Below are 27968 nucleotides of genomic sequence, written 5' to 3' on the forward strand. Positions count from 1 at the left end.
TTTATTGGTTTGTTTTTGTTTCACGTTAAAAAAAAATCATTAAGAAAAAAATCTGTTGCAGCTCAGTTCCAAGCAGAATTACTTCCCTTTAATTTTCTCTCTTGCCAAACTGAAGAGTCCCTCCAGTTTTCATCTGCAGTGCTAAGTTACTAGAGGCAAAATCGGGCTGTTTATGGTGGTGCCAGAAAAAGACATCTGGAACCCTGTCAAAGGGCAGAACTGGAATTTATTCCCTCATCCAGATGTGCTGTAGTGGGAAGATGGTGCATGGGCACCCCAGTGCTCCCTGTTACACCCCACTGCCCTTTTCCATCAAGAAATAAACCTTGACATGCAGCCTAATTTTATATATTAACTTCAAGCCACTTTTTCTCCATCCTTGAAGACTCTGACTAATTCCCTCCCTTCACTTATACCTTGAGAATATTTATAGACTGTGATCCTGTTCTTGCCCTCCCTTCCCTCTACTGAGCAATATAAATTTATCTGTTATTCCCTCCTCCAGACTGGCCCCAGGTGTCCTGCCCTCCAGGGCTTGTGCCATCAGCATCTTCTGTAGCTTCTCTGCATCTTTCTGTTCTTGTCCTCCTCAACAGGGAAAACAAACCACAGAAGTGCCCAACTCCTGGGTTTTCTATGCCAAAAGACAAGGTACAAACAAATAATGGGTCTTTTCTCCCTGCCCTGTACATCCCTGTCAGGGACTTTCTGTTTTACCTTGCAGGGTTAGTCCATGAGCTCTTATTTGTGTTATTTCTGTCCATGGGCTTGCTCTGGCCTCCTTTAGTGTCCTGCTGGGTGTTCAGTCATGCTCAGGCTGCAGCACTGCACACACACTCTCACTCGGAGGGGAATGACTGCATCCGTGAGCACAGAGCCATCCACTGATGCATCTACATCATCCTGGCTGAGGTTTTTAATGCTATGAGTGGTTGTCAGTGTCTGATACTGCATGTAAAGACCTCACTCCAGGACATCTTAGTGTCCTAATTCCCCTGTCATCACTTCATCCATCTGACTGATATCCTGTGTGTACATTGTAAGTTGATTACCAGAGGGAACCAAATGTCAAAATTACAAGAGAAAATGAAGTTTCTCACACTCAGTATTTTTCCTGTGCTGCCTAAAGCCAATATTATAGCCAAGAAGGCTGTTAGATTTAATTTTTTAACACTTTTTTTTTTTTTTTAAGTACAAGCCAGAGGCTGTGCAATGTGTTGGCAGCACAAAAAGTCAACTGTGCCCTGGGCTGCAACAAAATCAGTGTGGGCAGTGGGTTGAGGGAGGGGATTCTGCTCCTCTGCTCTGCTCTGGTGAGACCCCACCTGGAAAGCTGCATCCAGGTGTGGAATCCTCAGCACAGGAAGGACATTGAGCTCTTGGAGTGAGTCCAGAGGAGGCCACCAAGATGTTCCAGGGGCTGGAGCTGCTCTGGAGACTGGCTAAGAGGGCTGGGGATGTTCAGTCTGAGGAAGAGAAGTTCTGGGGTGACCTAATTGCAGTTCTTCAGTACCTGAAAGGGCTACAAGAGATCTGGAGAGGGGCTGTTTTGAAGGGCATGGACCGACAGGACCTGAGGGAAATGGCTCCTTGCTGACAGAGGGTGAATTTAGATTGGAGATTAGGAAAAAATTCTTCTCCGAGAGGGTGATGAGGCCCTGGTTATCCAGAGAAGCTGTGGCTGCCCCATCCCTGGCAGTGTTCCAGGACAGGTTGGAGGGGTTTGGAGCAGCCTGGTGTAGTGGAAGGTGTCCCAGCCCATGGCAGAGAGGTGGAACTGGAAGATCTATAAGATCTCTTCAAACCCATTCTATGATTCTAATGCTTAAGCTTATCTAGTAGTGATGCTCTTCCAAATGCCCTCTGGCTCACTGACAGTGGTAGACTCTAAAAATGGGCTTTTCCCAGAGGAAAAACTGCTTCACTTGCCCTGAAGTTTTCTGGATCTCCTGTCTCTTTGAAAACAGTGCAGGAAAAAAACTGCTTGCCATATTTTCATATTCTCTTTGGACATTTTTATCATTGTGGTGCAAACCTGTGGGTGAATCAGCAATATCTGCAGAGATGTCCTGTCCAGAACTTGTTCTAGAAGCTACTCTCTCCTCAGCTGAACTGCTGTACCTGGTGCATCTGCTGGGATGGAAAAGGTCCTTGTTGGTCATCACAGATGTAATTCTGACTGTTGTGTAGCTGTTTTCCAAAAGTAGCTTGTGCTACAGCCTGAAGCAGGAGAACTGCCCTAGAGGTCATGTATCTACCCTGTCTCTTCAAGCAGGAGCTCCTCCACTGATTGCACCTGAGTGTTCCTTCTGTAATTGCTCTCAAAAACTTTCAGTTGCTCAGGATCTGAAACCCTCCTGGGCTGCACAGGAAACTATTCCAGTGCCTTCTGCTTCCTCTAGGGCCTGGGTGGCATCAGCTTGGGGGCCTTGGGGGAAGGAACATTCTTTGGAGGAAAACAGACCTCCTTGTGTTATAAATGAGGAGGTGTACTCCTTTGTTCCATTTTCAGATTAAGCAATTTATTAATTTTGTGTTTGGCAAAAAGCGGGCAAGGCAGCTCTGGGTGCGTGGGGAGTTAGGGTTAGGCTCCCCCAAGAGGCACACCAACTGTTCATTTTGCACACATTTATACATGTTAGTAGCCCCCTCCCAGTTTCTATTCTCATAATTCTATTCTATTACGAGGTTTAGTTTCTATTCTTTGTCGTGGTGTCTAGTTTCCACTCATCATTGTTTCTGGTGGTCGCTGGGGGGGGGGGGGGGGTGTCAGAGTCTTTATCCTTCACCCTTCTCTGACCTCAGGTTCCTTTTCAGGCAGTTTTCCCTCGCTTGCAGCTTCATACAATTACATCTTTGCTTAACCATTCTGCTCAGTGACCACAACATTTTGTTCAGTTATCATTCCTTTAGTTATCATTCCTTTCGTTATCATTCCTTTAGTTTCACCTGGCAGTTTCTTAAAATTTATCTTTGTATTGCTCCCATGTCACAATCCCATCATTATACATATTTTTTTTCTGACACGAATCATAGCTTAATTTCTCACTGAAGTTTTCAGTGCAGCTTTTCCTAGAAATCCTGCCGCAGGTGTGGATGAGGCAGCAGCACTGCCGGCACATGGATGGGGTGACAGGCAGAGCAATAGGAGAGCTCTCTGCTCCTGCCTTTTCCCTGCAGCTTCCACAGGCAGCTGGGCATCTGAGCCGGCTCTGGTAAAGCTGCAGGAGGTTATCAGGGGCTGTGTAATTATCCCCAGCCTTTCCCTGCTGGAGGCAAGCCCCGGCTGTGCCGCTGAGAAGCTCCTGACAGCGAGGTTGGTCCTGGCGCTGCTGCGGAGCTGCTGCCCCCCTCCTGCTTTAATAACACACCACAACTCCAGCAAATGGTTGGTTTGGATCCTTGCTTGCTCTGCCACGGCCTCAGAAGCCTCAGAAGCTTTCAGGAGTGCAGGCTCTGCTGTGGTTCACTCTGCAGAAGGCTGGGGTTTAGCCACCAGCCTCGGCTGTGGGGAGCTGGGTGCCCCTGCAAGGAAGGAAGGAAGGAGCAGGAGCATCTCCTGGGCTCTCAGGGAGGGTGACAGTCAAACTAACCTGTGTTCCTTGAAATCTTAATTAAACCTCCACTCAGAGCACAGGGTTCAGACTTTCTGGCTGCTCTCCTGGGTGGGTGAACAGTTTTGGAGACATGTATTCACAGTAAAGAGAGGCAAGGACTTGCGTTGGTTCTTCTGTAACGCAGAGTGAAGAGTGGGATAGGTCTAAAATACGTCCTCCAGGGGACTGAAATGCCTGGGGAGGATTTTCCTGTCTCTACTTGGAGTGAACTCATCTGTCACAGGAGAAGAGACTCTGGCAGATAAAGAAAGGAGAGACCTTGAAGGCAAGGACATTTCTAGCATTAGTTGTAGCACTCATGGCTCAGTCTTCCTCAAGCAGAAGCTGGAGCCAGCAGGTTGATGCTGATTTATGACTGCAGTGGCTCTGCCCCAAATTCTGCACTACTTTGAGAGGTTCAACTTTTAATGCACTTTTGAAAACTTTCTGATTGACTTTCAGGTGCATCCTTGGTGGCACCACCTTCTAGAAACAGAGAGAAATCACTCAATGTGCAAGGAAACCCCATTAGCACTTGGATCAGTGTCTGCTGCTTCACCTGTCTCTGCAGAACCTCCCCATTTCTCTTTTTTCCTTCAAATATTTTCTGGTATTCTATATTCCGTATCCTGCTCAATACTGTACAGGGATTTTTGTCTTAATGTTTCTGTTGCTGCCTGTAAAGGCAGACACCAGGAGTCAGCACACCTGCTCTTCTGGCCTTTCTGGAGCAGGTCATGTTGAGGTGGGAAAACCTGGGGTGGAAAGAGAGCTTGACGATGATTTTTGATATTTCTCTCTGTCTGCCTACATCAGCCTGGCACTGCTGTGTCCTCTCTGACCTAGATTTCCCTGCTGTCCCCTGGGCATTAGATTTGATCCTGATTTATGGCCAGTAATGCCTTGTCTCCAGACTCTGTTTGTTGGCTCTCAGGGCCTCGTACTTCCTTCCCTGGTGACAGTTTTATGCAGGTTTAACTCTTGTACCTTTGGTGGAGTCACTCCTGATTTACCCCAGCCTGCAGTGCCTGACAGCTGGTTTTCTCCCTGAATTACTGTGCCTGACACATCACTGGAGGTGTCAAGCATTGCCACAAAATTAATTTTCCTCTCGAGAGCCCTCAGTGATTTCAGTTGAACCTCTTTGCAATTGTGTCTCTGTCGCCCTGGAAGATTCATGCAGCTGGAGTGGCTTCAGCCTTGGGGGATGGGGAGCCAAGTCCAAGTGCAAGACAACCCTTTCTGCCTTTTCTCTCATTTTTTTATACATGGCTTTCCATGAGATTTCCACAATTTGTTGTGGTCAGATATGAGGGGCATAGAGAGAACTCAACAGTCCCTCCAGAGGTGTATCAGATTCTTACTAAAAAAACTTACATTTCAGCAAAGCTCTTCTCCAACACTGGGTTTTCCCTCCCTGTGGAAGAGCCTGAAGCTGCAGGGCAGTGATTTCTGTCCCAGGTTTATCTCAGCATCAAAAACAAGTTGGCATTGGAATTTCTCCCTTTTCCAGGCTGAGTTGGAACCTGTAGCTCTGTGGCTGGGGTTTGACTTGGAGCAATCATGAAAAGTTGAATTTACAAGGAACTGGGACCCAGCAAAGGTGGGGCTGGATGGGCTGAAGGTGCCTGGGGCAGGGCATTCCAGGGATGGAATCTGGCCAGGAGAGAAGGTGATTCTGCAAGGGAGGTTGGAGGACAACCTGGTCTGCTCTAGGGGTAAAAGCAGTGAGCAGCTGAATTCCCTGAATCATGCTGGAAATGGGATTTCGGTATTTTAAAACTTAAAAGACGAACGAGACTTAGCCAAACACATCCAGATTTTGTGAGATGCTTTGGAGTCTATTGCTCTAAAGGGAGTTGGGTCTTGTTTCAGGTAATGGAAAAACATCATTTAGGTGCTAATTCACTTAGTGCTTGGAGTATTTTTGACGTAGAACTCAGTGAAGTTTTATCATTCCAGGGAAAATGTGACTACAGTGAAATAAGAAAGAATTAATCTTATAAGTGGGCTTTAATTATTCTCAGGAAATTGCATTTGAAGGTATTTTAGGTAGTATCATGGTGTCATTGAAACCTATCAACCAGTCATGTTACTATCATTGCAGTGAAAACCTTTTTAAAAGAACCAGATTTTTGTTAACTCACTAAATTTTTATTTTTTTTTAAATAATGCTGGACATCTAGCAGCATTTGCAAATTTGTGCACGTTTCAAACCTCCTTCTCAGGCCTCCCTTTAAAATGCTCAGTATTTTTCATGCTGTCCAGAGTACTGTGGAGGGCTGTCACAGACCTTATGCCAGGGTTTTACTGCCAGGTCAAATTGGAGCTCTCTGAGACCATTTATTGAAGCAGAAAGCCCCGAGGGCACGTGGGGGTGGGAAATGCTGAATGATTTACGATGGGCTCACTTTGCACACTGATGGTTGGCTTTGGGGCACCTGCTCAGCATCCCCTGCCAGATGCTGTGAGCCGTGGATTCCCCTGGATGTCCATGGGAGCTGAGGATATTCAACATCACCAAACCAAGCTCTGCTCCCCTGTTTGACTTGGCTTGGTCTGGGGTGCACCATGACACCCTCAGTGGCTACTCAGCAGCAGCAGAAAGGTGGGCCCTGGTATCTTTTTGGAGAGGCACTGACAGGGAAACAATAGCTGCTGTGGTGCAGCATCTGTGGCCGAAAAAGAGATGCTGTTAATATTTTGCTGGGATGGACCTTCTTAATCTTACTAAAAGCTCAGCAGTGTTTCCTACCCATCCCTCCCACAGATGAGGCTGTAGCACCCCACAGCAGAGCCAGGACCTGTTCCATGCCTGCCCAGATGCTGGAAGCAACCAGAAGCTGGCTGGGGCAACAGGAAAAACCCCAGGCAGGGTCTGGGGAAGACTCATAACGTGGTGGTGACCTGCTACCAGCTGCTGAGGGGAGCTTCTCAACCTGGCAAACTGATGCTCCCAAAAGTGTCAGGGTCTCTAAGGACTGGATCCTGAAAGGGATTTGTCCCCTGCTCCAGTCTCTGTGCTTACAAGAAGGTGGGGAATTGATGAAGGTTGCTGATGCTCAGCAGCCAAAGTTTTTGGGGGCTGGGATCCCAGCTGACCCCCATTCATTCCCCCACATATTTATCATGTGGATGACTGAGATTGGGTACCTCTGCATGTGAAAGCTGAAATGCCTTGTTTACAATAGACAGCTAAAGCTGTGGAAAAGTACAATTCCAGCTGGGAGGCTGTAGTAACTCATTTCCTCTGTAAAATGACCTGGAGGAGAGGTTTTACATGCACCAAAGCTTATCATTAACTTGTTTGAATTTAGGACTCACTTCCATCTCAGGGGGGTGATGAATCAGAAGCCACGCCAATGAAATCAATGGAGTAATCAGTGTGTCTATGGGACTAAGCCTGTTTTCTCCACACTGTCCTCTTGCCCTCCTACCTGTGCAGGAGGCAACACCTGCCATGGCAATGTTTGCCGTGATGCTGGGGGATCTGGAGGGGAAGAGTGAATAACTTGCACAGCTGAGGCACTGACTCACTCCAGTGCCCAGGAGCTGAAGCTCAGGCTGTCAGGTGCCGGAGCCTCCCTGCTGCTCTGTGTTTCCCCAGCACATTCGGAACCATGCAGAGAACCGCGGGGAGGAATAACAGAGTAGGATCGTGTACCCCCCCCCCCCCCCCCCCAATACATCCTGTAGCATCCCTTGTGCAAATGAATCCCCAAACCACTCTGGGGTGTGGCCGTTCACGTCTGCCAGTGCCATCTGTGGGGATATATCTTCGTTGCAGACAGGATTATGAGAGTTCTGGAGGAAAGGAAGTTGCCAGCCTGTGAAGTGGGTTTGGGAATCCCGAGCTAAAACAAAGAGCACCATCTCCTGGCAGCTGGGAATAGCTGGCGCTGCTTCCAGGGATGCACGCCCCGTTGCAGTTCTGCAGGCAGCTTGCTGCTCTCTCTGTCTAGCCCAGAGCACCTGGAGGTGGGATAGCTCAGGGCTGACAGCTGCCTCTGAGAAAGGCTAATCCAGGGGACTCTGGAAGCTGATCCCGTGGTGGTATCCACAGTGATGTCTCTGCTTGGCGTGAGAGCTCTCAGCCAGTTGGGTTTCAAGCTCTACTCGAGTTGACACACAATTGCTAAAGTACTTCCAAGTTTTGTTTGGAAGTGTTTGGGGTTAGAAAATTCCTGCAAAAGGGTCTTGCAGAACTGAGAGCATGACTCCCAGGTGGTACACTCAAATATCCCTGAGGGTGGCCAGATCCTTTTGAAGCAGTGTATGATTTGGGCTGGGGTTGAGAAATGCCTCTGCCACTCATGCAAGCCGCCCTTGCCGCTGCCAGGAAGGTACAAGTCAAAGAAATTTGGAAATCTGGAGATTTCCTGAGGTTTGGATTGAATTTGAAATCAAGCAGAGAGGGGAAAAACAGCTTGGTCTGGATCCAAGGAAATGGTGTGCTTTGAATTTGGAGACAAACTTGGGACTGCTGGTCTGTCTGGGTATGGGAAAGAGGAGTGGAAAAGTGATGTAAGGCTGAACATCTGCACAAAGTAGTGTATGGATGCAGATGAGAATGCAGTAAGATATTAGGAGTTTTAAAAAGGAAAGTAACTGAGTTGGGGAACTGAAAGGACACAATGAGACATCATGTATCAGTGTCAAAAACCAGGAAAAATTCTTTCCCATTTCTCCCCTCCTTTTTTAAGTACAAGTGAGGAATAAAAAGAAGCCAAGGTCAACCAAAGGCTTTTTACTAGTAGCTGAAGACAAAGTTGTAAATTTGGTACAGAAAAAAAGGCAGGGTTGTTTAATAACTACTTTTGTTGTGCATTTGGAAGAAAGCATGAAGATACTTTTCCCTAATGGTCATGGCTGAGTAATAAAAATGAAATTATATCTCTAATTGATTCATTACTGCAGGTCAGGGATTATTGAAATGGGACAGGGTGGACATGGGAGAGAGTTGGGAAGACCCTGCTTCTGGGAGCTTTCATCCCTGCAGCACTGGGGCAGCCAGTAATGACTCCTGAAGCTCAATACCCAAAGCAAAAAGTCAGAGCCAACTATTTAAAAGACTTACAGGAATTTGCTGGAAGCTGCTTGCTCCCACTATTCTGCTTTTGTCTGAAAAGGTCGCTGAAACCTTGATTCCTCCCATTGCAACCAAAAAGATTTTGTCTTCTCTGCACAGCTCCAGGCTGTAAAAACTGCATCACCTAATTAAAGATTAGTTCTCCCTTCTCTTCTTCCGAAAAATTCTTAATTTTGAGCGAACCAGTGACACACAATAAATACAGAATTTTGCACTGAGGGGTTGCCAGCTGTTTTGGGGAACTGAAATTTCGTGTCACAGAATCATGGAATGGTTTGAGTTGAAAGGGACGTTAATAATCATCTTGTTTCAATCCTCCTGCTGTGGGCAGGGACACCTTCCACTAGACCAGGTCCCTCAAATGTCAGTCTGTCTGTGCCAGTGAAGATCACCAGAGCTAGCTGCATGTGAATCTTGACAGGTTAATATGAAATAAGGTTATTTTATCGGAAGTTGAGCACAATATTCTGAAGTGATCAATTTTAACAAGGCCAAGAATACTCTAGTTGGGGGAAAAAAAAGAATCAGTTTTATTTAAATCTGTTTCTTTTCTTGACTGTGATCCTCAGCTAACTTTTCCAGTGTGCTGCAGCAGTGCAGCTTGCCTTGATCCAAATTGGTCTTCAGCTGCCTTTCTTAAATTAAGAGCTCCTCTGCATGGAACCGATGATTTCTAAATTATTTCCTGTGTCAATTGCTAAGTAGCTCTAAATCCAGTTCCATAGGAAAGGATTTCTGGAGCATTCACTTATTCTGAGCAAACAAAACAGTCATTTTCCAATATTCTTTTTTTCTCCTTTGCAGTTGATGAAAACACATGTAACTTGCTGAGCATCTCAGCTGGGCAGGAGTGATTGAATCAGGCCCATTACTTCTTAGCTGGTCGCAGGAAGTGAAATTATTTCCCGAGGGCTCGTGTTACAGGAAAGCACAACTGCTGCTCTCAGGAGCTGAATAGCCTTCCTTCACCTGAATTGGCAGGCAAGTTTTTGGGCAGTTTTGAGTGAAATCCAGATTTAAAAACCCCCCAGCCTTTGTAACAAGGGTAAATTCAGACCTGATACTGTCATCTGTTACCGGTGCTATTCAAGGCTTCTTCTTCCCACGGATATTGAACCAAATAAACTTAAAAGTCAGAGAGGGCATTGCTTAATTGCCAGGCTCTGAGTACACTATTCTTCAGCAGAAATCTGCTCAGCTATTATCAGTTTCCATGTCTTTAATAGCCAGTCTAATAGCTGAGAGATTCACGCTTCCCAAATGAGAGGCAGTTTTAGCAATGGCTTTAAATCAATCCCAGAGGAAATAGGGAGTTACATTAAATCCTATTAATTAGGCAATTTCAGCTGTCTTCAGTGCTTTTGACTCTGCAGTCGCCTTGAGAGTTGGGATCCCCATATGTCCTGCTAATGTGAACCCTCCCTTTGCTCACATACCCTGTAACTCTCTCTCCTCCTCAACCCCAGCAGCAAATACATATTCTGGTTTCATTTTTATTTACAAAACTGCTGCAGGAAAAAACAAACAGGTTTATGATTGGCAGGGATTTCATTCTAAATCAGCTCCTGTGTTAACATCTGCTACAGTACCGGGTTTGTACTATTTGAAAATGCAATGTTTTGTGTCGATGACTGTTTCAGGGTTATTTTTCTTTCTGCTGAGGAATAACCTGAAGAATAGGATGGTACTTTCTCAATCTCTCTTTATCACCGTGGCTCTCCTGTGAGCTGCCCTGGCTATAGCTCCAGCTATGAAGCGCCGGACACAAGTGCATTAGAAACCATTTCAGTGCTCTGTTGATCAGCATTGCTAAGAGCAGCAAATGCTTGTGCATCTGGCTCCCATGTACTGTGGACAAAGCACAAATGAAAGCTGTGAACAGCATCTGTGAATATTGCCTTGGCGGTGGCTTCAATCTCCTTTGACTCTGTTTGTGCTCCCTCTCTCCTAGCAATAGTGGGATGTTTGTAGGAATGGGGTTTTGCCCTCTGATGATGTTGTGACAGGGTTTTCCTCGTGAGTAGAGTGTATCCCACAGCCATCTTGAGCTGGTCCACAGGCACTCAGTGTCAGTGGGACTTTTCTAGTGAATTCAGTGGGCTTTGGATCAGGTCCAGAAGGCACTGAGGAACCATTTAATGAAAGAGCAGCCCTGAAACCCTGTGATTTAGACAGCCACTCACCCAGCACAAATAGTAAATTACAAACAGCAGATACTGGCAGCAACAGGCATGAATAGTCTGTAGTCAGCAATTCACAGTCTGGAATATGTTGGCGTAAACAATGCATCAGATAATTCCAGCTAACCAACACATTTGTGAAAATCCAAGCCTGTTTATGGATAATTTTCAAAAAGGCAAGTTCAGCAAGAAGAGCACTTGCGAGGAATAGAACCTTTCCCTTTTTGCTCATTTAGAGCTGTGTTCTGGGTATCAGCTGTCCTTGCAAGGCACTGGATGACCTCAGGTAGAATCTGGGTGTTGGGCAGCCCAGTTTATCCCTTATTCTGCTTTGGTTTTGCTGTGGTTTCCCACTTGGGCTTCATTCTCACGTAGCTTTGCTGTTGGGACTGAGTTACTCGGAGCAGAGAGGATGGGAGCTGCCTGCAGCAGGTTACAAAAGCATCTTGCAGCCCTGAGAGAGCTGGCAGGAAAACAGAAGGTGAAATTTGGAGTAGGTAAATGTAAAGATGCATAGATAGAGGGGGGGAAATAAGCCCCAAGTTTCACATCTCCACAGTGACCCTCACCGCTCTGCGGCAAGAGCTTGCCTTGACAATAAATGTTTCTTTGAAAAGTTCTATGCAGTGCTACACAGCAGTGAGAACACCCAGCTGAAGGCTGGGAATGGGTGATTTTCCACCTGCTGGATGCAGCACCCCTCGCTCTGTGCTCTCCTGTGGCAAAGGCTGCTACAAATCCCTGGCTGAGGGGATGGAGCTGCTGCCAGCATCGTGTGTGCAGCAGCAGATTAGCCGGGAGGACTGGTGAGGAGCAGCACACCCAAAGCCAGGGAGGATGGAGATACAGGAACAGGTAGCACAGGGAGGCTGAAAAGCAAGGAGTGGCATTTTTGGGTTGCTTTTCCCCTGTGCTACCAGGTTTCCCCTTGTAATAGGAAGGGCATTTTGTTCCCAGCCTAGAGGCAATCCAGGGAAGAGTTGCTTGCAAGACATCACAACCCTGAACAATGCAGAAATACGATGAGGGAAATAATCACTCTGCCTTTCTGTAGGGCTTGGGGTGTGTGTGTGTCAATTCCAGTGAGGTTGTACAGTAAAATAAAGCCTTCAGCTACAACTCTGAAGCATTACAGGGCAGAAAATACTGCTTCAGGGCTCACTAAATGAGCTGCACATGCCTGATGCGTGGAGGGCTGTGGGGGGAAGCAGTTGTGGTGGTGTTTAGAGATGGTATCATTCTCTGTGTGTGCAAGGAGGAAGGAAATACCCAAATGCAAGTAGCTCGGGAGCTTTCTCATGGACATCTTCCAGCTTCTGGCTTTGCAGCTGCAGCAATGTCCCTTTAGTATTATGATGAAGCCTGCACTGTGCGTGGTAGCCCAGGCACGTGTGGAGCAGGTCAGGAGCCTCACCTCCCTTACAGGAGATGAGCAGAGGTTGGAGAAAGCCAGCCAGCCCCTGTGATGGTTCAGCACACGAGGGGTTAACCAGGCTGCTCCCTCCCATAGGCACCAGCTCCTACAGACACTGGCTTTGTTCCTGCTCATCCCATTCCCTCTGCCCCCACAGAAATCCGTCTCTCCCACCTCCCTCATGGGGGATCTCGCTGTTCCCATCGTCGAGCTGGGCCTTGTATGAATGCTGCCGAGAGAGAGTGGCTGCTGTTGCTAATTTAATTAGCATCATCCCCAGGAACTGAGAGCGTGGCAGAGGGAATTAGAGGCAGTGCATGAAAATGATGCATGGGTTTAACCACCTTTCTGCCAGCATGATTTCTAGAGGATGAACACGGGCTACAGCTTTCCGAACATGTGGAAATCACTAAATGAGGATGTTGAGTCTCAGCCTTGGTGTTTCACAAATTTAGGGTGGCTGCTCTTAAGAGAAGATGTAATCTTAATCTTCTTGCCAACTTCCCTCTCAATTTCTGTCCAGCAGAATTTTTTTCATCATGAAAGGTTTCCTAGGATGAAATTCCTCCAGTTTTATGTATTTAAAAAGAAATATTGGTTTAGTATTGGACATTAGATTTCTTTTAAGGATATTGAATGCTGAGCCCCTGGGTTGGATTGTGAGGGATGTTGTGATGTTACAATCACAGGAGGTTTTTATTTACAGGCTGGGAAACCATTGGCCAGGAATGCTTAGTTACTATCAGGATCCCTATAGCTATTTTAAGATGGAACAGCAGCTGGAAGCCTTGTGTGACAGATGTGCTGCTATATTGCCCAAAGGTATGGAAAGGGACAGTCCCCAAGAGCTTGCAAGCAAAGTCAAGTCTGGTTCACAAACCAAATCTAAAATCAGCAGGGGGTGAGTGTGGCTTTGCAGAAAGCTTGATGCAGAAAGCATGCAGGTATTTGTGTCTTACTGTGCCTCGTTTCTGTGTGTTTGCTTCAGGTGTCACAGGCTCGTCACATCTCTTTGACTACGGCTCCACCGCCAACGGAGGGGACAACTCCTTCTACACCTCTCTGATCTCCGATGTCCACTACACCACCCCGCGGGACTCCACCTATTTCACGGGCATCTATCAGCAGGAAAACACCCCCATTTCCTGCTCGGGCAGCACGGAGGGGTTTAACGCCCTGGGGCATCCTGTTCAAGACGTGACTGGGTTTGAATCCCGTGGCTTGTTTAGCTCAGATTCGGGAATAGAGATGACTCCTGCAGAGTCCACTGAAGTCGACAAAACCTTAGCAGACCCCATGAAAGTAGAAGCCTACAAATACATGGACATGAGCAGATCAGAAGAAATAAAGTACCAAGAAAAACATGACTCTGACTCAGAAGATGAGAGCCCAGGCCTTAGTGATAAGTACCGGGGAACACCCGTGGGGTCCAACCACGCCACTGAACCTCCAAGGACGCCTTCGGAGAGCACCAAGGCAGCCAAGGAACAAGACCTGCTGGAAGACAGAAAACCTGGGGATCATCACAGTCCCTCTGTGGCTACAAGCCCTGTCAAGATCACACTCACTGAGACAGAAAGCACCAAGGAAGCTGCCAGCAAAGAGCCGAGCCCGACCCAGCCGGACACCGGCCTGAAGCCGAGCCATGAGGTGGTGCCAACAGTGACGGTGTCAGAGCCTGAGGATGACAGCCCAGGATCTGTCACACCACCCTCCTCTGGCACAGGTAATGCTGCTGCTGGTGCAGGGCCCTGAGGGCTTTGCTGTTCAAGAAGTGGTTGCGATTGTACTCTTCACACTGGAGAATTACCACGGATTTTTGGGGTGACTGTAACAGGGTGTGAGAGGGCACTGAAAAGTCTCCGTGCTGGAGGTGTTTGCGCTTTGCTCTGGCACCAGTTTGTGCAGCCAGAGTGAAGGGGGAGGGAAACTCTGCTCCCCATCACAACACACTGCTCAGGATGGGCTGCCCTTGCTGTATGGGAAGGGATCCAGGTCTGCTGAGCCCAGTGCTCAGGGATCTCTCCTGGAGGGGAGGCAGTGTGCCTGGGCATCACTGGGATATCTTCATCTAGGCCATGGTTTGAGCTGGATCCTGGTGGTTTGGGGAGTCTCTTGGTCACCCTGGCTGCCCTGATTCCCCAAGGGAAATGAGGTGTGTGAGATCAGGACAATGCACCTGACTACAGTGCATAGGTTCATATTATTAACATTTTAATGGCTGGCTTAATATCTCTTTGCTCCTGAAGAAAATAAGGTTAAATTGTTAAAAATCAGCACTGTTTTCATGTCAAAGTGCTGCTTTTATAAAGTGCTGAGGAGGGAAATGCTGTCACCTCATTTACAGAGGGGACTGCAGGGACAAAAGGCCAATCTCTTTAAAAGACTTCTGATTGCTATTGGGGGGTCACCAAAACCCCACGTTTATCCATTTTCCTATTGTCTGATTACTGCAGTAGTGCATAACGCGTATTCCTCATTTTCCCTATTGTACACTGCTAAAATATCAAAGTAGCATAGTCCTGTAGAAAGGACTAAAGTTCTGGGACAGAAATCAGAATTTTTAGACTGAAAATTAAATTTCAGCGTCCTGGAATCCTTTAATCAAAATCATTTAACAATGAACATTTGAAAAAGAACATCCCCAAACTGATCCTTCTATTGCTTCAGTTTCTTTTAGAAGCATTAAAAAAAAAAAAAACAACCAACCTAGAATTCCCTTAAAATGGCAGTCTGGCACCCACACTAATACCTCCCCTTGGAGAAATATCTGGTTCCTACAGAAAAGTGAGGGAGCATTTGTGCACTTCCACATAGGAAAAGGAGATAGAGTCCACCACAACTGTGAATTTTTTCTGGAATTATTTAATGAATAGACTTCAGAGCCACGTTTACCTTCTTTTATTTGACTGAGTGAAATCACACATTGCTCCTGAGACAGGCCACTGTTCATCAATTTGCACTTTTTGCTACAAGGTAATTAAGGACTTCAGGCACTGCCTTGGGGATGCTCAGTATCTGTATCCCATTAAAACTGCTTATCCATTGTGCTAGGGAAAGAAGAAGGCATCTTCTAGAGGCTTGCTTCCAAGGGGTGTTTCTCCTGGATTTTCCCCCTTTTCCTGCAGCTGGGAATGTTCCATGCCCAGACCCCATATTCATAAACAATGAAGAAATTTAAAACCTGCCCTTGTTATTCCCATGCAGTGACCCAGTGAAGTTGTGGCTCCTGGGAACCCCTCAAGCATTTCGGCAAAGCTGCCAGTCACCCCCTGTTGGAATTCTCACTGAACCAGGTGTTGTTTAGCTCCACGAGGATCCAACACACTCTGAGGGTGTCCAGCACCTCACAGAAATGGCTTAAAATAGTTTGCAAGACGGGACGATCAAATGTGTCTTGAAAAAGCAAAAAGGTTTTAATTAAAGAAGAAAATAACACAAAAGAACAAAGCTCTTCCCAGTGTAGGGACAGGTCCCACACACCTGACACAACACCCCGAAAAGGCCCTGAGAAGCCTCGTGCTCTTCCGTAAAATACTGAACGATTTAGGTGGGTTTTTTGGGAAACAGCCCAATAGAAAATAACTACATTTCTGAGAAACAGCTAAAGAGGCTTAACAGTGTTTTTGTCTTGGCGTTAAGCCAATTACTGCCAGGAGAGCATAGAAATTTTGGGTGTTTTTCCCTTAAAAGGTCCTGGGGTGAAACTGAGACCTTTTTCCTTGTGTAGAAAACATCTACCTGGTGCAGTGCAACAACCCCCTGCTTGGATCAAGACTTTTAAAAACGTTTTGCTTTTAATCTCTGGCTCTCATCTTTCTGGGGAAGGAAGACATGCTCTGTCTCTGCACTGGTGCTGAAAGGCTGTGTGTATTTATTCCAGTGCCAGCAGTAAATGTGACACCCTGCTGCTGGCCACAAAGGACTGTTTTATTCCCAAGGTGAATGCCAGGGCTGGGAGTTACATGTTGCCAGCACAGGGAGGAGCGGGGTGAAGCCCAGGGATGGCCCCGTTGCTGTGCTACAAAGGCTGGAAGTCACATGCCCATTTGGATTTGTGCTGGGTTCAGTCGTGGCTCAGGGAGAAAATGCTCACATGCGGTGATGAAGGAGAGCAGTGCAGCTTCCTGCAGCCAGAGAAGGAGGCACGAGCTCCCAATGCACCAGAAAATTCCCAGCGTCCAGACAGGAGCGTGTTGTAACAGTGCCAGCACCTTAATCCTGTCTGTGGCCACAATCTGGGGTGCAGAAGGACTTATCTTGTGTCACCTGCAGCCACAGGGCGGGAAACCTCCCTCCACTCCGCTGTGGTACCCAGCCCTGTGGATACCTGCAGGCACTTTGCTGTCATGGACCTCTTCACCAGCATCCGCTGGAAGAAACTTGGGGATTTATTTTCCTGGTGGCTTTCTTGACTCCTCACAACCTGCAGTGCAACTCAGTGACCCCATCACATAAATAATGACTTTAAATTAGGGAATGAACACATAAATTAGGATCCCAGAGGACAAATTTCTGTGTGCTTGATGGCTGTTTTGATGTGACTGGGGAATTGCAGTCAGAAAATGCAGACTAGGTTGTTAATCTTTTTGTTTTGTTTAAAATTTTGGGTGACGAGGTAGCCATTATTTTTGTTACTATAGTTCATAGTGATATTAAGAATTGTAGAAGAAAAAAATTGGTTTCATTCTTGGACCCGAGTGAGCTAAAAGCAGAGAATTCACCACCCACACTCTGAGAAAAAAATTAATTAAAAAAAAAATAGTCAACCAACCAACCAAAAAAAAAAAAAAAAAAAAAAACAAAAAAACAAAAAAACCCACAACACAACGTTTCCCTTTTCCACACCTGAAAGTTAAAGTTGGGCAGAACTACAGGTGGGTTGCTAGGATCAGCAGAACCCACCAGCCCCATGTGTGTATTTGTCTCCAGAACAGACTAATATCTGTTGGTGGCAGTCTGATGCTGTCATGTGTGTCGTGAGCCCATGTTCCTCTTGACTGATGATTTTCCTGGTGAAAACCACGTTGCTGAGCCACTGGTCAAGCAGTGACCAGCATTGCCTTTCACCTCAGCTTTTTCTTCAGTAAGTGATGCTTCTTTAATACAGACTACCTACATGGGAAATGCTGTGTAAGGTCAAGCTGTTACTACTGTCAGTCATGCCAGACTGGGAGACTTTGTGCTTGTGCTCCCAGCCGTGCTAGAGGGATATGTGCTGCTGTGAAATCTATTGTGTTTGTTCCCTAAGTTGCTAGAAAAAAAAAGTATTATTAAATATTTTTTATTATTTTTTTTTCTCCTGTACGGCAGAACCGTCCGGCTCAGAGTCGCAGGGCAAAGGCAGCCTGTCGGAGGACGAGCTCATCAGTGCCATCAAGGAAGCCAAGAGCTTTTCCTTCGAGCCCCCGGAGGCGCAGAGATCCCCAGCCCCTCCCGCGGAGAAGCGGGACCAGCGGGCCAAGCCCGGCCGCCCGCCCTCCTCCTCCTCGCACGGCGACAACGAAGCCAGCAGCGCCGAGTCCGGCGACTCGGAGATCGAGCTGGTCTCGGAGGACCCCCTGGCCGCCGAGGAGGTGCTGCACTCCAACTACATGACCTTCAGCCACATCGGGGGGCCCCCGCCGTCGCCCGCCTCGCCCTCCATCCAGTACAGCATCTTGCGGGAGGAGCGGGAGGCCGAGCTCGACAGCGAGCTCATCATCGAGTCCTGCGACGCCTCCTCGGCCTCCGAGGAGAGCCCCAAGAGGGAGCAGGACTCCCCTCTGATGAAGCCCAAGGTGATGGACATTATCAAGGAAGAGAACAACTCGCGCGCCGACGCCTCGGACTACGAGGCCGGCAAAATGACAGAGAGCAGGATGAACAGGGAAAACCTGGCCGAGTCCTCGTCCTACCTGAAAAGCTCCTTTGTCGCACCAAAAATAGGCGCAGAGCCCCCGACCTCTGCCGTCAGCACCGAGGAGCTGAAGGAAAGAGTAATCCTGAAGAAACCCATCGAAGAAACTGTTGTTAACCAAAGTAAAGTGTCTTCCAAGGACTTTGGCAAAAAAAGTCCCTTGGCTTCGTTCCTACTGCCGTTTTTAAATAAGCAGAAAGGTAAATGCGGATGTTACGTTGGTTTTTTGCAGTGCTGCTGAGAGGAGGGGGAGGGAGGAGTGCCTGCTCCTTGCAGGGGAGATGTTTGAAGTGCGGAGCAGGGGGAGCTGCTGGCACAGGATGCCCTCAGGTGGAAGCTGGGCATGACTGTGACAATCCACACATCATCACCGACCTGCCCACCCTCTCAGGGAAAAAATAAACACCAGCAACAATAATTTTTAGGCTTAAGCGTAGATACAGGATGATGCAGGAACACCAGTACCATAAGGCTGATATGTACATCAGGCATCTGGAGGACAAAGAGGAACAAATGATCAAATGATCATCTTACCTTCTAAATACTACTTGCCTTGTCCCAGGGAATGGGTGCAATCAGGGATGTGGTCCTGCACCTCTCAGATGTGTAAGGATAAAGATTTTCAGGATGCATTTATTTTTAAAAAAATGGAGGAGGAGAGGAGTTGGATTTAGTGAGTCTGGGTGTTTTTGGAAGTGTTCAAGGCCAGGTTGGATGGGGCTTTGAGCAATCTCATCCAGTGGAAGGATAGATCCACAGACACATCCTGTCCGTGGATGTGGGGTTGGAACTGTAGAATATTTAGGGTCACTTCCAGCCCAAACCATTCAGTGATACTGAAGCTGGTGCAGTTTAAACAAATCTCTCTCATGGTAGCTGACACCCTCCATTCTTAATAATGAGGATGCTTCCAGTGCAGGAAAGTGGGTGGCTAATCCCAGCTCTGCAGGACTTAGGGGATATCCTGGATGCTCCTCTGAGGTCCCCTTCCTGAATCCAGCAGTGTGAGGAGGAAGGGCAGGACACTTGTAGGTGTGCTTAAGTTGTCTCCCCATAGGATCCCTTCAAAGCCAGTGCAGAACCAGCCAGGTTCAGGCTCGCTGTGCCAGGCACTGTGATCTAACAGGACATGCCAAAACCTTGGAGACACCACCAGGTTTTAGTCTGAGCTGAGCCCTAAGGTCCAATGGCCAGCATGTGGTCACTGCATGCTGACACTGCCGGAGTCCCTAAAGCCTGTAAAGGGCTTGAGTCACAAACTACACAACAAAAAATAAATTAGTCTTTGTGAGATGCCAGCTTTAAGTAGCACTTTGTGTGCCCTGGCTTTGTAGGCTGGTGTGGGAGGGAGGGACACTGGGACTGCCCCACTCCTGCCCTGCTGCCCCTCTGCCATCCCCCTGGCTGGGCTGGAGGGCAGTGAGTGCCCACATCTCTTGTCAGATATTTTTGGAACTCAAAGAGCTGCTGCTTCCTTGCAAACAGCTGGATAGAGATTGGAGGAGGGGAAGAATCCCCCCACTCTGCTTAAGGAGCATCTTTTTCCTCTGTCCACATTTGTGCAGACGAGTCCCACATGATGGCCCAGAGATGTGGCAGGCCTGTGTGGGTGGCACACTTAAAACCCATTTCCTCTGTGCTGTGAGCCCAAGCATGCAAGTCTGGTCAGGAAACAGCCTGAACTATCATGATGTGCTGAGGGCTGCAAGATCTGCAGCACAAACAAAATATGTTAATACTGCTTCTGAGTGCTAATGCACTAATGACATTAACAGCCTGAATAAGAAACATGATTATTGCTTGTAAGTGTGTTTTCCTGGCAGACTCTCAGAGCTCCCAATGTCATGCTGTGCATCTCATCTCCCTCACAAATAATCTGAGCTCAAACCATTTCATTCCTGCTTACCAAATTGACATTTTCCAGGACCAGACAAGCCTCTGCCCAAATCCTGCAAGTTGCAAGGCTGATTAAATTAACTTTAAACACTGCTCCTTCAGTCTAGCATTGGGTCTCTGCAATCCCAGTGTGTGTGTGTGTGTTGCTCTGGACAGAACGCTAAAAATTTGGTCTTGGATTTGGGAAAGTAGCTGGGGACTATCATGTGGACAGCTAGTGTTCTCTACCTCAATTTTGATATTTCAGGATCTGTTACAATTTTTAGTACCCCTCAGTCATATTCAGATTTTTTTGGCCAAAGTTTCATGACTCTCTTCTTTTCTGTCATTGCCTAAAGTGCTGCTAACGTGCTTGTTCTCGTATGGAGGTCAGAGAAAATCCCTGAGTATGTGAGCAGACTTTGTCCCTGTGTGCATGTTTCCTATCTTTATTCCCCTAGGACAGCAGAGGCAGGAACTTTACCTCTCAAGACAGCTAATTACTGCTTGGTGATGCAAAGAGGACTAATCCAGTGTGTGCTTTTTTGCTGTCAAGACACCCTGGTGCCTAAGGCAAGGAAAACAAAAACAGAGCCTCTTGAGAGTATTGTTGGTGAAGCTTGTGTATCTTTTTTTAAAGCTGATTTCTAGATGTGGGGAGGTGGGTTCAAGATAAGAAAGTTTGGATGATGGTAGAATTCAGTTTACGATATCTTCCAGTCGTGGGTGTGTTGCTGTATTTGGGCAATATTTAAATTATGTTAAATGTGGTATATGGGGCTCTCCTGGGAAAGGAGAGCTGATCCCTCTCTGGGAGAATCCACATGAAACCCACAAGAAATCCATGTGAAAGCGAGCACTTTATCAGTTATCAGAGGTTATGAGGAATGTGTTAACTGGCTTGGTGGAACCAGAGCATCCCTGTGGGTCCTCCCAAGGCACATTGGCAGAGAAATGATGTGGCAGAGCACATCCGCTGGGAGAGGGACTGCTTTCATGGCATCAACTTGAGGTCTTGGCAGAGCTTGACATCACAGCATCCCTTTTGTACCATGTGCCAACTCAGAGGCACCTGGCAGGTATTTGGCACAGGCCATACTCAGCCAAAGTGACAGGAATAGGGGGAGAAGTGGCAGTGACACGCAACAGAGGTGCAGCAGAGTGATGTCACCCAAAGCAGGAACAGTCATCATTCACTAATGAGGAGAATTATCTTAGTCATACTTATCTGTCATTAAGAGAATACTAACAAGATGCAACTATGCACTTGTTAAATATAGAAAACCTTGATTCTTTCCTATTACTTACTTGTTACACAAGATCAAATGAAGCTGTTCAACACACCTGGCTGTGTTTTTGACACCCTGCTGTAGATCTTTCTGTGGCCCTTGGCCAGCTCATAGCCAGGTATATGTACTTTAAAAACAGTCACCCGTCAGTTTCAATGTAAGCCTTAATTATTTCACAGCGTGGTGCTGTGATCCCACCAGGTGTTTTTTCACCCCTATCCGTGGCATTAATGGATTTTGCATTGCTCATCAGAAGAGTTTGCTCTGAGCTGGCGAGATAAAAATTGATTTTGGGTGCAGGAAAGACACGGAAAAGCTGTGCAAAGGAAAAGCCCAGCGTTCAGCCCAACCCCAGGAACAGTCGTGCTGGTTGTGTTGCTGCCAGCCTGTGGGCTCTGGACCTCTCTGTCGTGTCTGATGGGCGTGCTGAAACCACAGCCATCCCCCAGAGCAACAAGGTGGAGCACAGCAAGTGCGTGTGTGGTTTGCACAGCGATCTCTGCTTGACGTCTATTGCCATCCAGTGGCAGTAACAAAAACGGGCAGTGACTTCCCACCTCCATTTTGCTGGAGCTGTCAGGATTTGGCGGAGTGGAGCTATTCCCACGCTGTTGATCACCAAGCAGCCTGTCCTGCTTTTCTGCATGGTCAGAACGATGGCTTTGCTTGATGCACCCCAGGCTTGGCTTTGGCCTGAGATGTGCAGTTGTTACCTGTGTTAGTGCTGCCAGCTCCTCCTCCTGCAGAGCACGGGGGGAAGGCAGAGCTGCAGCCAGGCAGCCCTCACATCACTCCTGGCATCTCCTCCCTGGGGTGGCCATAGCCCTGACACAACAGGGCTTGGAGCATATCTGACTGTGGCACTGCAGGAAAGGAGGATGCCAGCTCAGTTTCTTCTTCCTTTTTATTTTATTTTTTTTTTTAATTCTCATGTGCTGGACTTGCACAGGCTTGGGCACACAGGGAATTTCAGAAAAGATCTGCTGTCCTGGAAACATCCTTTGGTCTGGGGCATTTTGCAAGAAGCCTAAAAGGAGCCTGGAACAGGGCAAGCTGAGAAGGAGCTCTTTGGCTGAGTCCTTTCCTGTCTTCTCTTGTGGTGCCTTTTGGCCACTCTCTGCCAGGGTGGCCTGGCTTACCTTGTGCTGGTGTCCCACAGCCTGAGGACCTTGTCCTGGAGGGAGATCTCCCTTATGCTGGAGGATCATGTCTCTCCCCACCCCCAATATTAGAAGATTCCTTCTTCTTGATCAATTTAATGAAATACGCAGCAGCTTGTTACTCTTCAGATCAGATGCCTGATCTCAGGACATAAAAAAGAAAGAAAGAGATGTGGACATTCATAGTAATGGGTTTTTTTTAATTTTCTTTTTGCTTTATGGCAGAACTTCACTTAAGAAAAGGCAGGCCCAGGCCTGGGGCTGTGGGCTGTCACTCACAGGTTAGATGACACAATGGGCAGGACCCAGGCTCCAGGCAGGATCCTGCTGGACACGCAGTCAAATAAAATCAATCATTTCAAGCGCATTATTCTGCAGCTCAGTCCTGGTCCAACCTGCCACGAAGCATCTTGATTTTTATGCCTTATGAAAGGCTTTCACAGCACTACTCCAGTCAGTCCCCTGCAAACGTGTTCTTACCACACACCCTTGGTGTCCGCTGTGGCTCTGAGAACCCCTGAGGGACACCAAGGTTCAGGGCCACCCATCCCTGTGTGGTGCCCTGGTGTCTCTTAGGTAGTGTCACAAGCTGCAGTTAGGATCCCTTCTGGTTTTGGGGTGGCAGTGGAAAATGCCCTGGGTTGAAGAAGGTGTTTTCCCTCCTTCCTGCTGCCTCTTGTGCTGTCCCATGGTGTCCAGGGCTATCCCACAGTGGACAAACACTGAGCAGTGTGGGCTTTTCCCCCTTTTGGTGTCACAGGCAAACTGATTTTACAGAGTTTCTCAAGGAAATGGTTTTCCAGCAGAGATCTGGGAAAGACCCGGATTTGTTGGGAATGCTTTTTCGTTCAGCTAAACATCGTCTGCGTTGAGTTAGCACATCCCTGCTGTTGGAGGAGCTGCTAGTGGGGCATTTTTCCGTGGGAAGGGGATGTTTGGTTGGGTGCTTTAGCAATCTGAGGCCCGTTTCTCATCTGCATGCTCTCACCAGGCTGGCTCTGCAATCAGCAGCAAGCCAGGCCAAGGCTTAAGCATACGGTAATGTTAGTTTAATATTTTAGTGCCATCTGCTGTAAGTGCCTCCACACTCTGTCCCATCTGTTTTCTGTGCTTCAGTTTGCTTTTTATGGGGCACCGGTAGCTTTGCATCCTTTGGAAAGCCCCTGCTTGGAAAAGGTGCAGGGGAGAGGGATGTCCTGCCTGGAGGTGGAGTGTCTGCACCTTGCGATGCTCTAGGAGGAGTGGGATAAAAACCTGTCCAGAGAAGTAAACATGTGAACCTAGTCCTGGTCTTGCCATGGAATCTTGGAGTAGCTTGGTGAACCTCTGTGGACTTTCCTCCCACATGGAACAATTCAGGTGGGAAGGGGCCTGTGGAGGCCTCTGGTCCAACCCCTTGCTCTCAGAGCAGGTTGGCCAGGTGGCTCCGGGCCTCCCCTGCCATTGCTGTCATCTCTGGCCTCGTGTGCCACCTCTGTCCATGCTCTCAGCAAAGGCAGAGGTTTGGGGGAGCTGAGAGTTGGAAGCCTGCAAGTCCGGGTCAGTCCTGTGCTGCCGCCTCGGCGCCATTGCCTGCGGGCAGAGCAGGGCAAAGGAGAGATCCCACTCGATGCAGCTCAGACAGAGCGGGCTGGCAGCAGCTCCACGAGGTCCCAAGAGCCCATCTCCTGGCCCACAGCCACGATTCCTGGTAGAACACTCTTGACAGATGCTTGTGACTCATTTGGAAAGGCCTCTGTTGGCAGATCCTCCACTAGTTCCCAGGTATCTCTCAAAAACTGTTCACACCCTTCCATCCTTCTTTACTGTAGGCTAAGCAATTCTGGTTTCTTCATTTTTTCCCCCCCTCTGTGGTTATGTTTTTGAGCTTCCTGAACTTTTTTCCTCTGTTCTTTACTACCATTGGGCCCCAGACATTATCTCCAGCCACTATGATTGGAGGAGTTTCCCCATTCCCATTGACTCTTCCTCTGCCCGTGGAGGAGGAGGGGGATCTTCACAGATGCACATCTCTGCCCCACCTCCCCACTTTTGGCCATTTCATGCAGTTCAGCTGCCACCTGACAGCTTGTCACCCATCAAGCTGTGATAACTGAGCCAGAGCTGAGCTGGAGAAAGCTGGAGATGTGCAGGCCATGGTGGTGGAAGTGAGCAGCGTGCACGCCAGCGGGCCCATGCTGTACAGGATTTGTCCTTCACTCCTTTTCTTTTTCAGGAACCAAGGAGTGAGGCTGGCCCCTTCTGGCCTCAGGAGTGGTTGCAGTGTCACCTGTCCCCTCTGCAGAGGGGGCACAGAGAGCTGAAAAACAGTCATGTGCTGGCTTTGGAGTTCTTCCTGGAGTCCTGGTTTGATGGGAACATAGCAGGGTCTCCTAAGTGAGGAGCGGTCACTTAGAGGAGCTGCCTGCACCCTGGAAAGGATCAGAACAAAGCAAAGAACAGGGGATTTTCTCCCTAGATAACAGTTTGCTTGGGCAGTGGCTGGGATCAGTGGTGATTACTGCAGTAATCTCTCTCACAGTGAGCACCATGTACATACCCCACAACATGACCTTTATATGACCTTCAGAAATGTCTCAGTAAATCTCACTCCTTCATTCCACAACCTGTGTTATCCATCGCCTGAGTATTTGGCCTGCTTCACCTCTAGCATCTCCTTCCTTCCCTGATTTTTTGTCTCTGTTGGTGAAAATTACTCCCCATCTGTTGGGTAAGGTCAAACTTTTAATGCATGTGTGTCAAAGCATCTTAAACACAGTGACTGGATGCTCAGAGGGGCTTTGAAAATTGGGCATAGCTCTAACGTGGGAGGATCACATGTTTTCTCCTGGGACTGCTGTCTACTCCACTGCCTGTGAGTGTTAAGTACTGAGCTATAAAAAATTACAGGCTTTATCCTTCCGTTTTTATGTATCTTCCTTTTCAGAGCATGGGACAGCCTCTGAAGAGCTGTCATCGGTCCCAGCACTCAGGCAGAAGTGTACCTTTTTGGCAAATATGACAAAATGATGATGTATGGTGTTGTTTATAAAATCTTCCTGCCAGATCAAGATTACATAGCTACCAGTAGAAAAACAACCAGCCAACCCCCCTGAAAGGTATTTGTTTAACTGTACGCAGGGACGTGATGGTTGTGTCAAATCTTTTAGTGTCAAGGCCATGAATTGCAAAGTCCAGGACAAGCACAGAGAGTTGGGAGGTATCTGTAGACAAACAAGAACCTGCTGACAAGAGGAATGGAGAGAAAAGATGTGTTATGTGCAAAGACTTGTCTCTGTGAGTCCACAGCTTGCTGTGTCCATATCCATGTCTATGTCCATGCCATACCAAACTGAGCACCCAGAGTTGGCTCAGTTCTGCTCCTGGGAAAGGCTGCAAGGAGACAACTGCTCTTCTCATGAGTGATTTTTTTCTGTTAATTCAGGCACACCTCAAGTGCAGAATCACTCATAGTTTATACACATTTTAAAAGCCAAAATCTTGACGCAGAGTTCCTTTTGGTGTCTTTTTGTGTCAGGGATCAATGATTCAGCTTTCAGACAGGGCTGTGACACCGACAGTCTGATGGCGGCCAGATTTTGCAGATGCCTGGATGTAGGGATGCTTTGCCTGGATATTCCAGCAGATCTGAGAGATTTCATGGACAAAGAAACATCTAGCAGCTATGAGACAGCAATGATGGATTTTCTGTGGCTGACACAATATATAGTGAGAGACGTTGTTTACTCTGGGCATGCAGAAACAGGAAAAAACCTCCAAACCCTAAGTCATAAATAATGAAGGGGTGAAAGTTATACAACCTGTAAGGTTTTTTGTTAATTACATTAGAACATCTTTCATAGAATCACAGAATGGTTTGGGTTGGAAGGGATGTTAAAGATCATCTTGTTCCAACACCCCTGTTCCAGGGATGAGGCATCCATACCAGTTCAAGGTTTTAGCTCAGAAGGTGCTTAGGGAAGTTTATACAGAGGAATGTCGATTAGGTGAAGGAAAAATCAAAATATATTTCTTTTGTTAACACAGAATATTTTTCTTATTAATGCAGTTTTCTCGTGAATTTAGTGTTTAGCAGGGAACTCCTGGAATGTTTTGTTTTCTGATCTAGAAATGCTGCTTCTTAACCTCTGCGCTGCTCTGTGAGCTGGGACTTATGTTTTTCCACCAGTTTCATTGATTAATTAATTTGAAGAGTTTGGACTCATTCCAGGTCATATTTAAATCTAAGATTAAGCTCCAGTTATACAAAATGTACTTCTAGGTCTCAATGAGAGGTGGAATACAAATTCCTGAACCTGTTGGCTCTAATTCCTCAGATATTCAGCAGAGTAAGGACTTCCTTGGGTATTGCTATTTGTGTCTGGCAGATAGCATGAAGTTAAAATTAATGTATTTGATTGTAGTGAAGAGTGGGCATGTGATAAATTTCCACTGGGAATAAAACCTGGAGGTGGATATTGATTTTCCTGGTGTTTTTCCTTAGCTTCCAAGGGTACATTGCTGATTGGGACATAACAGCTACATTGACTGAAAAGGGGATTTATTTTTTTTTGTTTTCCTTGGGAAGCTGCTGCGTTCATGTCAGTTCAGAACAATATAGAAATTAAGGGAGATGCAATGATCCAATATTCAATCCAAAGGGCTTGAATCCCCCCCCAAAGGAAGCATTTCGTGTCCTCATCACTTTAGCTCTTAATCTTACCTTGGTTGCCACATTCCTTTGTTTTATTCCTCTGCAGTATATTTTTTCTGTCTCTCTTGACCTTTACACAACCTGGGCAATTTAGCCTGCTATTTTTTTTTCCAGAGAGATATCACAAATACCCTCTTTCCCCTCTGGGTCTGAGAGCAGCTCAGTGGTTTCATGAGAACTGTGGTGGTGAGAGGTTATTCTGGTGTTCTGGTTCTGCTGTGTTTCATTTGTGTGTGAGGAATACAAACAAGTATGGGAAAAAATCCCTAATGCACGCAGAAGACAGATTGGTTTTGTTGCAAATAATCTCCTGCCCCCACCACAGGGCAAGCCTGCCTGTGGTGGGGATCCATGGGGATGTCAGGGTTGCTTAAATCAGCTGTAGAAAGGAAGTTGAAGGTTTGTCTTTTCAGTGGAGATGAACAATTCCACAAGTGCTCTGGGTCTGGGATGGTCCAGCTGAGCCTTGTTTCTGAAAATTTGGCACACAAAGCTCCTTGTGCTTCTGAAATAGGTATTTCTCCACTCATGATGGCTGAGTGATTGTTTCCTGCATGCTCAGAGCTCAGAAGACAAAAACCATGACAGATTTGCAGCTACCTTACACAGCAGGGCATTTTTTGCGGGGGAAAAAACTCTGCCAGTTGCATTGCTTTGGTGCCAGAACCTCTTTTTTTAGGGTTTATCTTCCTTGCACCTTCTACTTGACTCACTGTTCGAGTCTATGCACTTACAGACCTTTGATATCACCTGCTCAGAGAAACCCTTTCCTA

General features: G+C 47.2%; 1 protein-coding gene across 3 annotated transcripts in view; it reads left to right on the plus strand.

Moving 5' to 3' along the window:
- RTN1 (reticulon 1) overlaps positions 1 to 27968 on the plus strand; it is a 117489-nt gene that overhangs the window by 53053 nt on the left and 36468 nt on the right. For all 3 annotated transcript variants that reach the window (XM_066189029.1, XM_066189028.1, XM_066189030.1), the window contains exons 2-3: positions 13268 to 14005; positions 17593 to 18378. In XM_066189029.1, the coding sequence (XP_066045126.1) occupies positions 13268 to 14005; positions 17593 to 18378 (1524 nt within the window). The remainder of the gene's footprint in view (positions 1 to 13267; positions 14006 to 17592; positions 18379 to 27968) is intronic.

This window comes from Chamaea fasciata, unplaced genomic scaffold (genome assembly GCF_029207755.1).
Source record: "Chamaea fasciata isolate MVZ Bird 193981 ecotype frontalis unplaced genomic scaffold, bChaFas1.0.hap1 SCAF_7, whole genome shotgun sequence".
In the NCBI taxonomy this organism is placed as follows: Eukaryota; Metazoa; Chordata; class Aves; order Passeriformes; family Sylviidae; genus Chamaea; species Chamaea fasciata.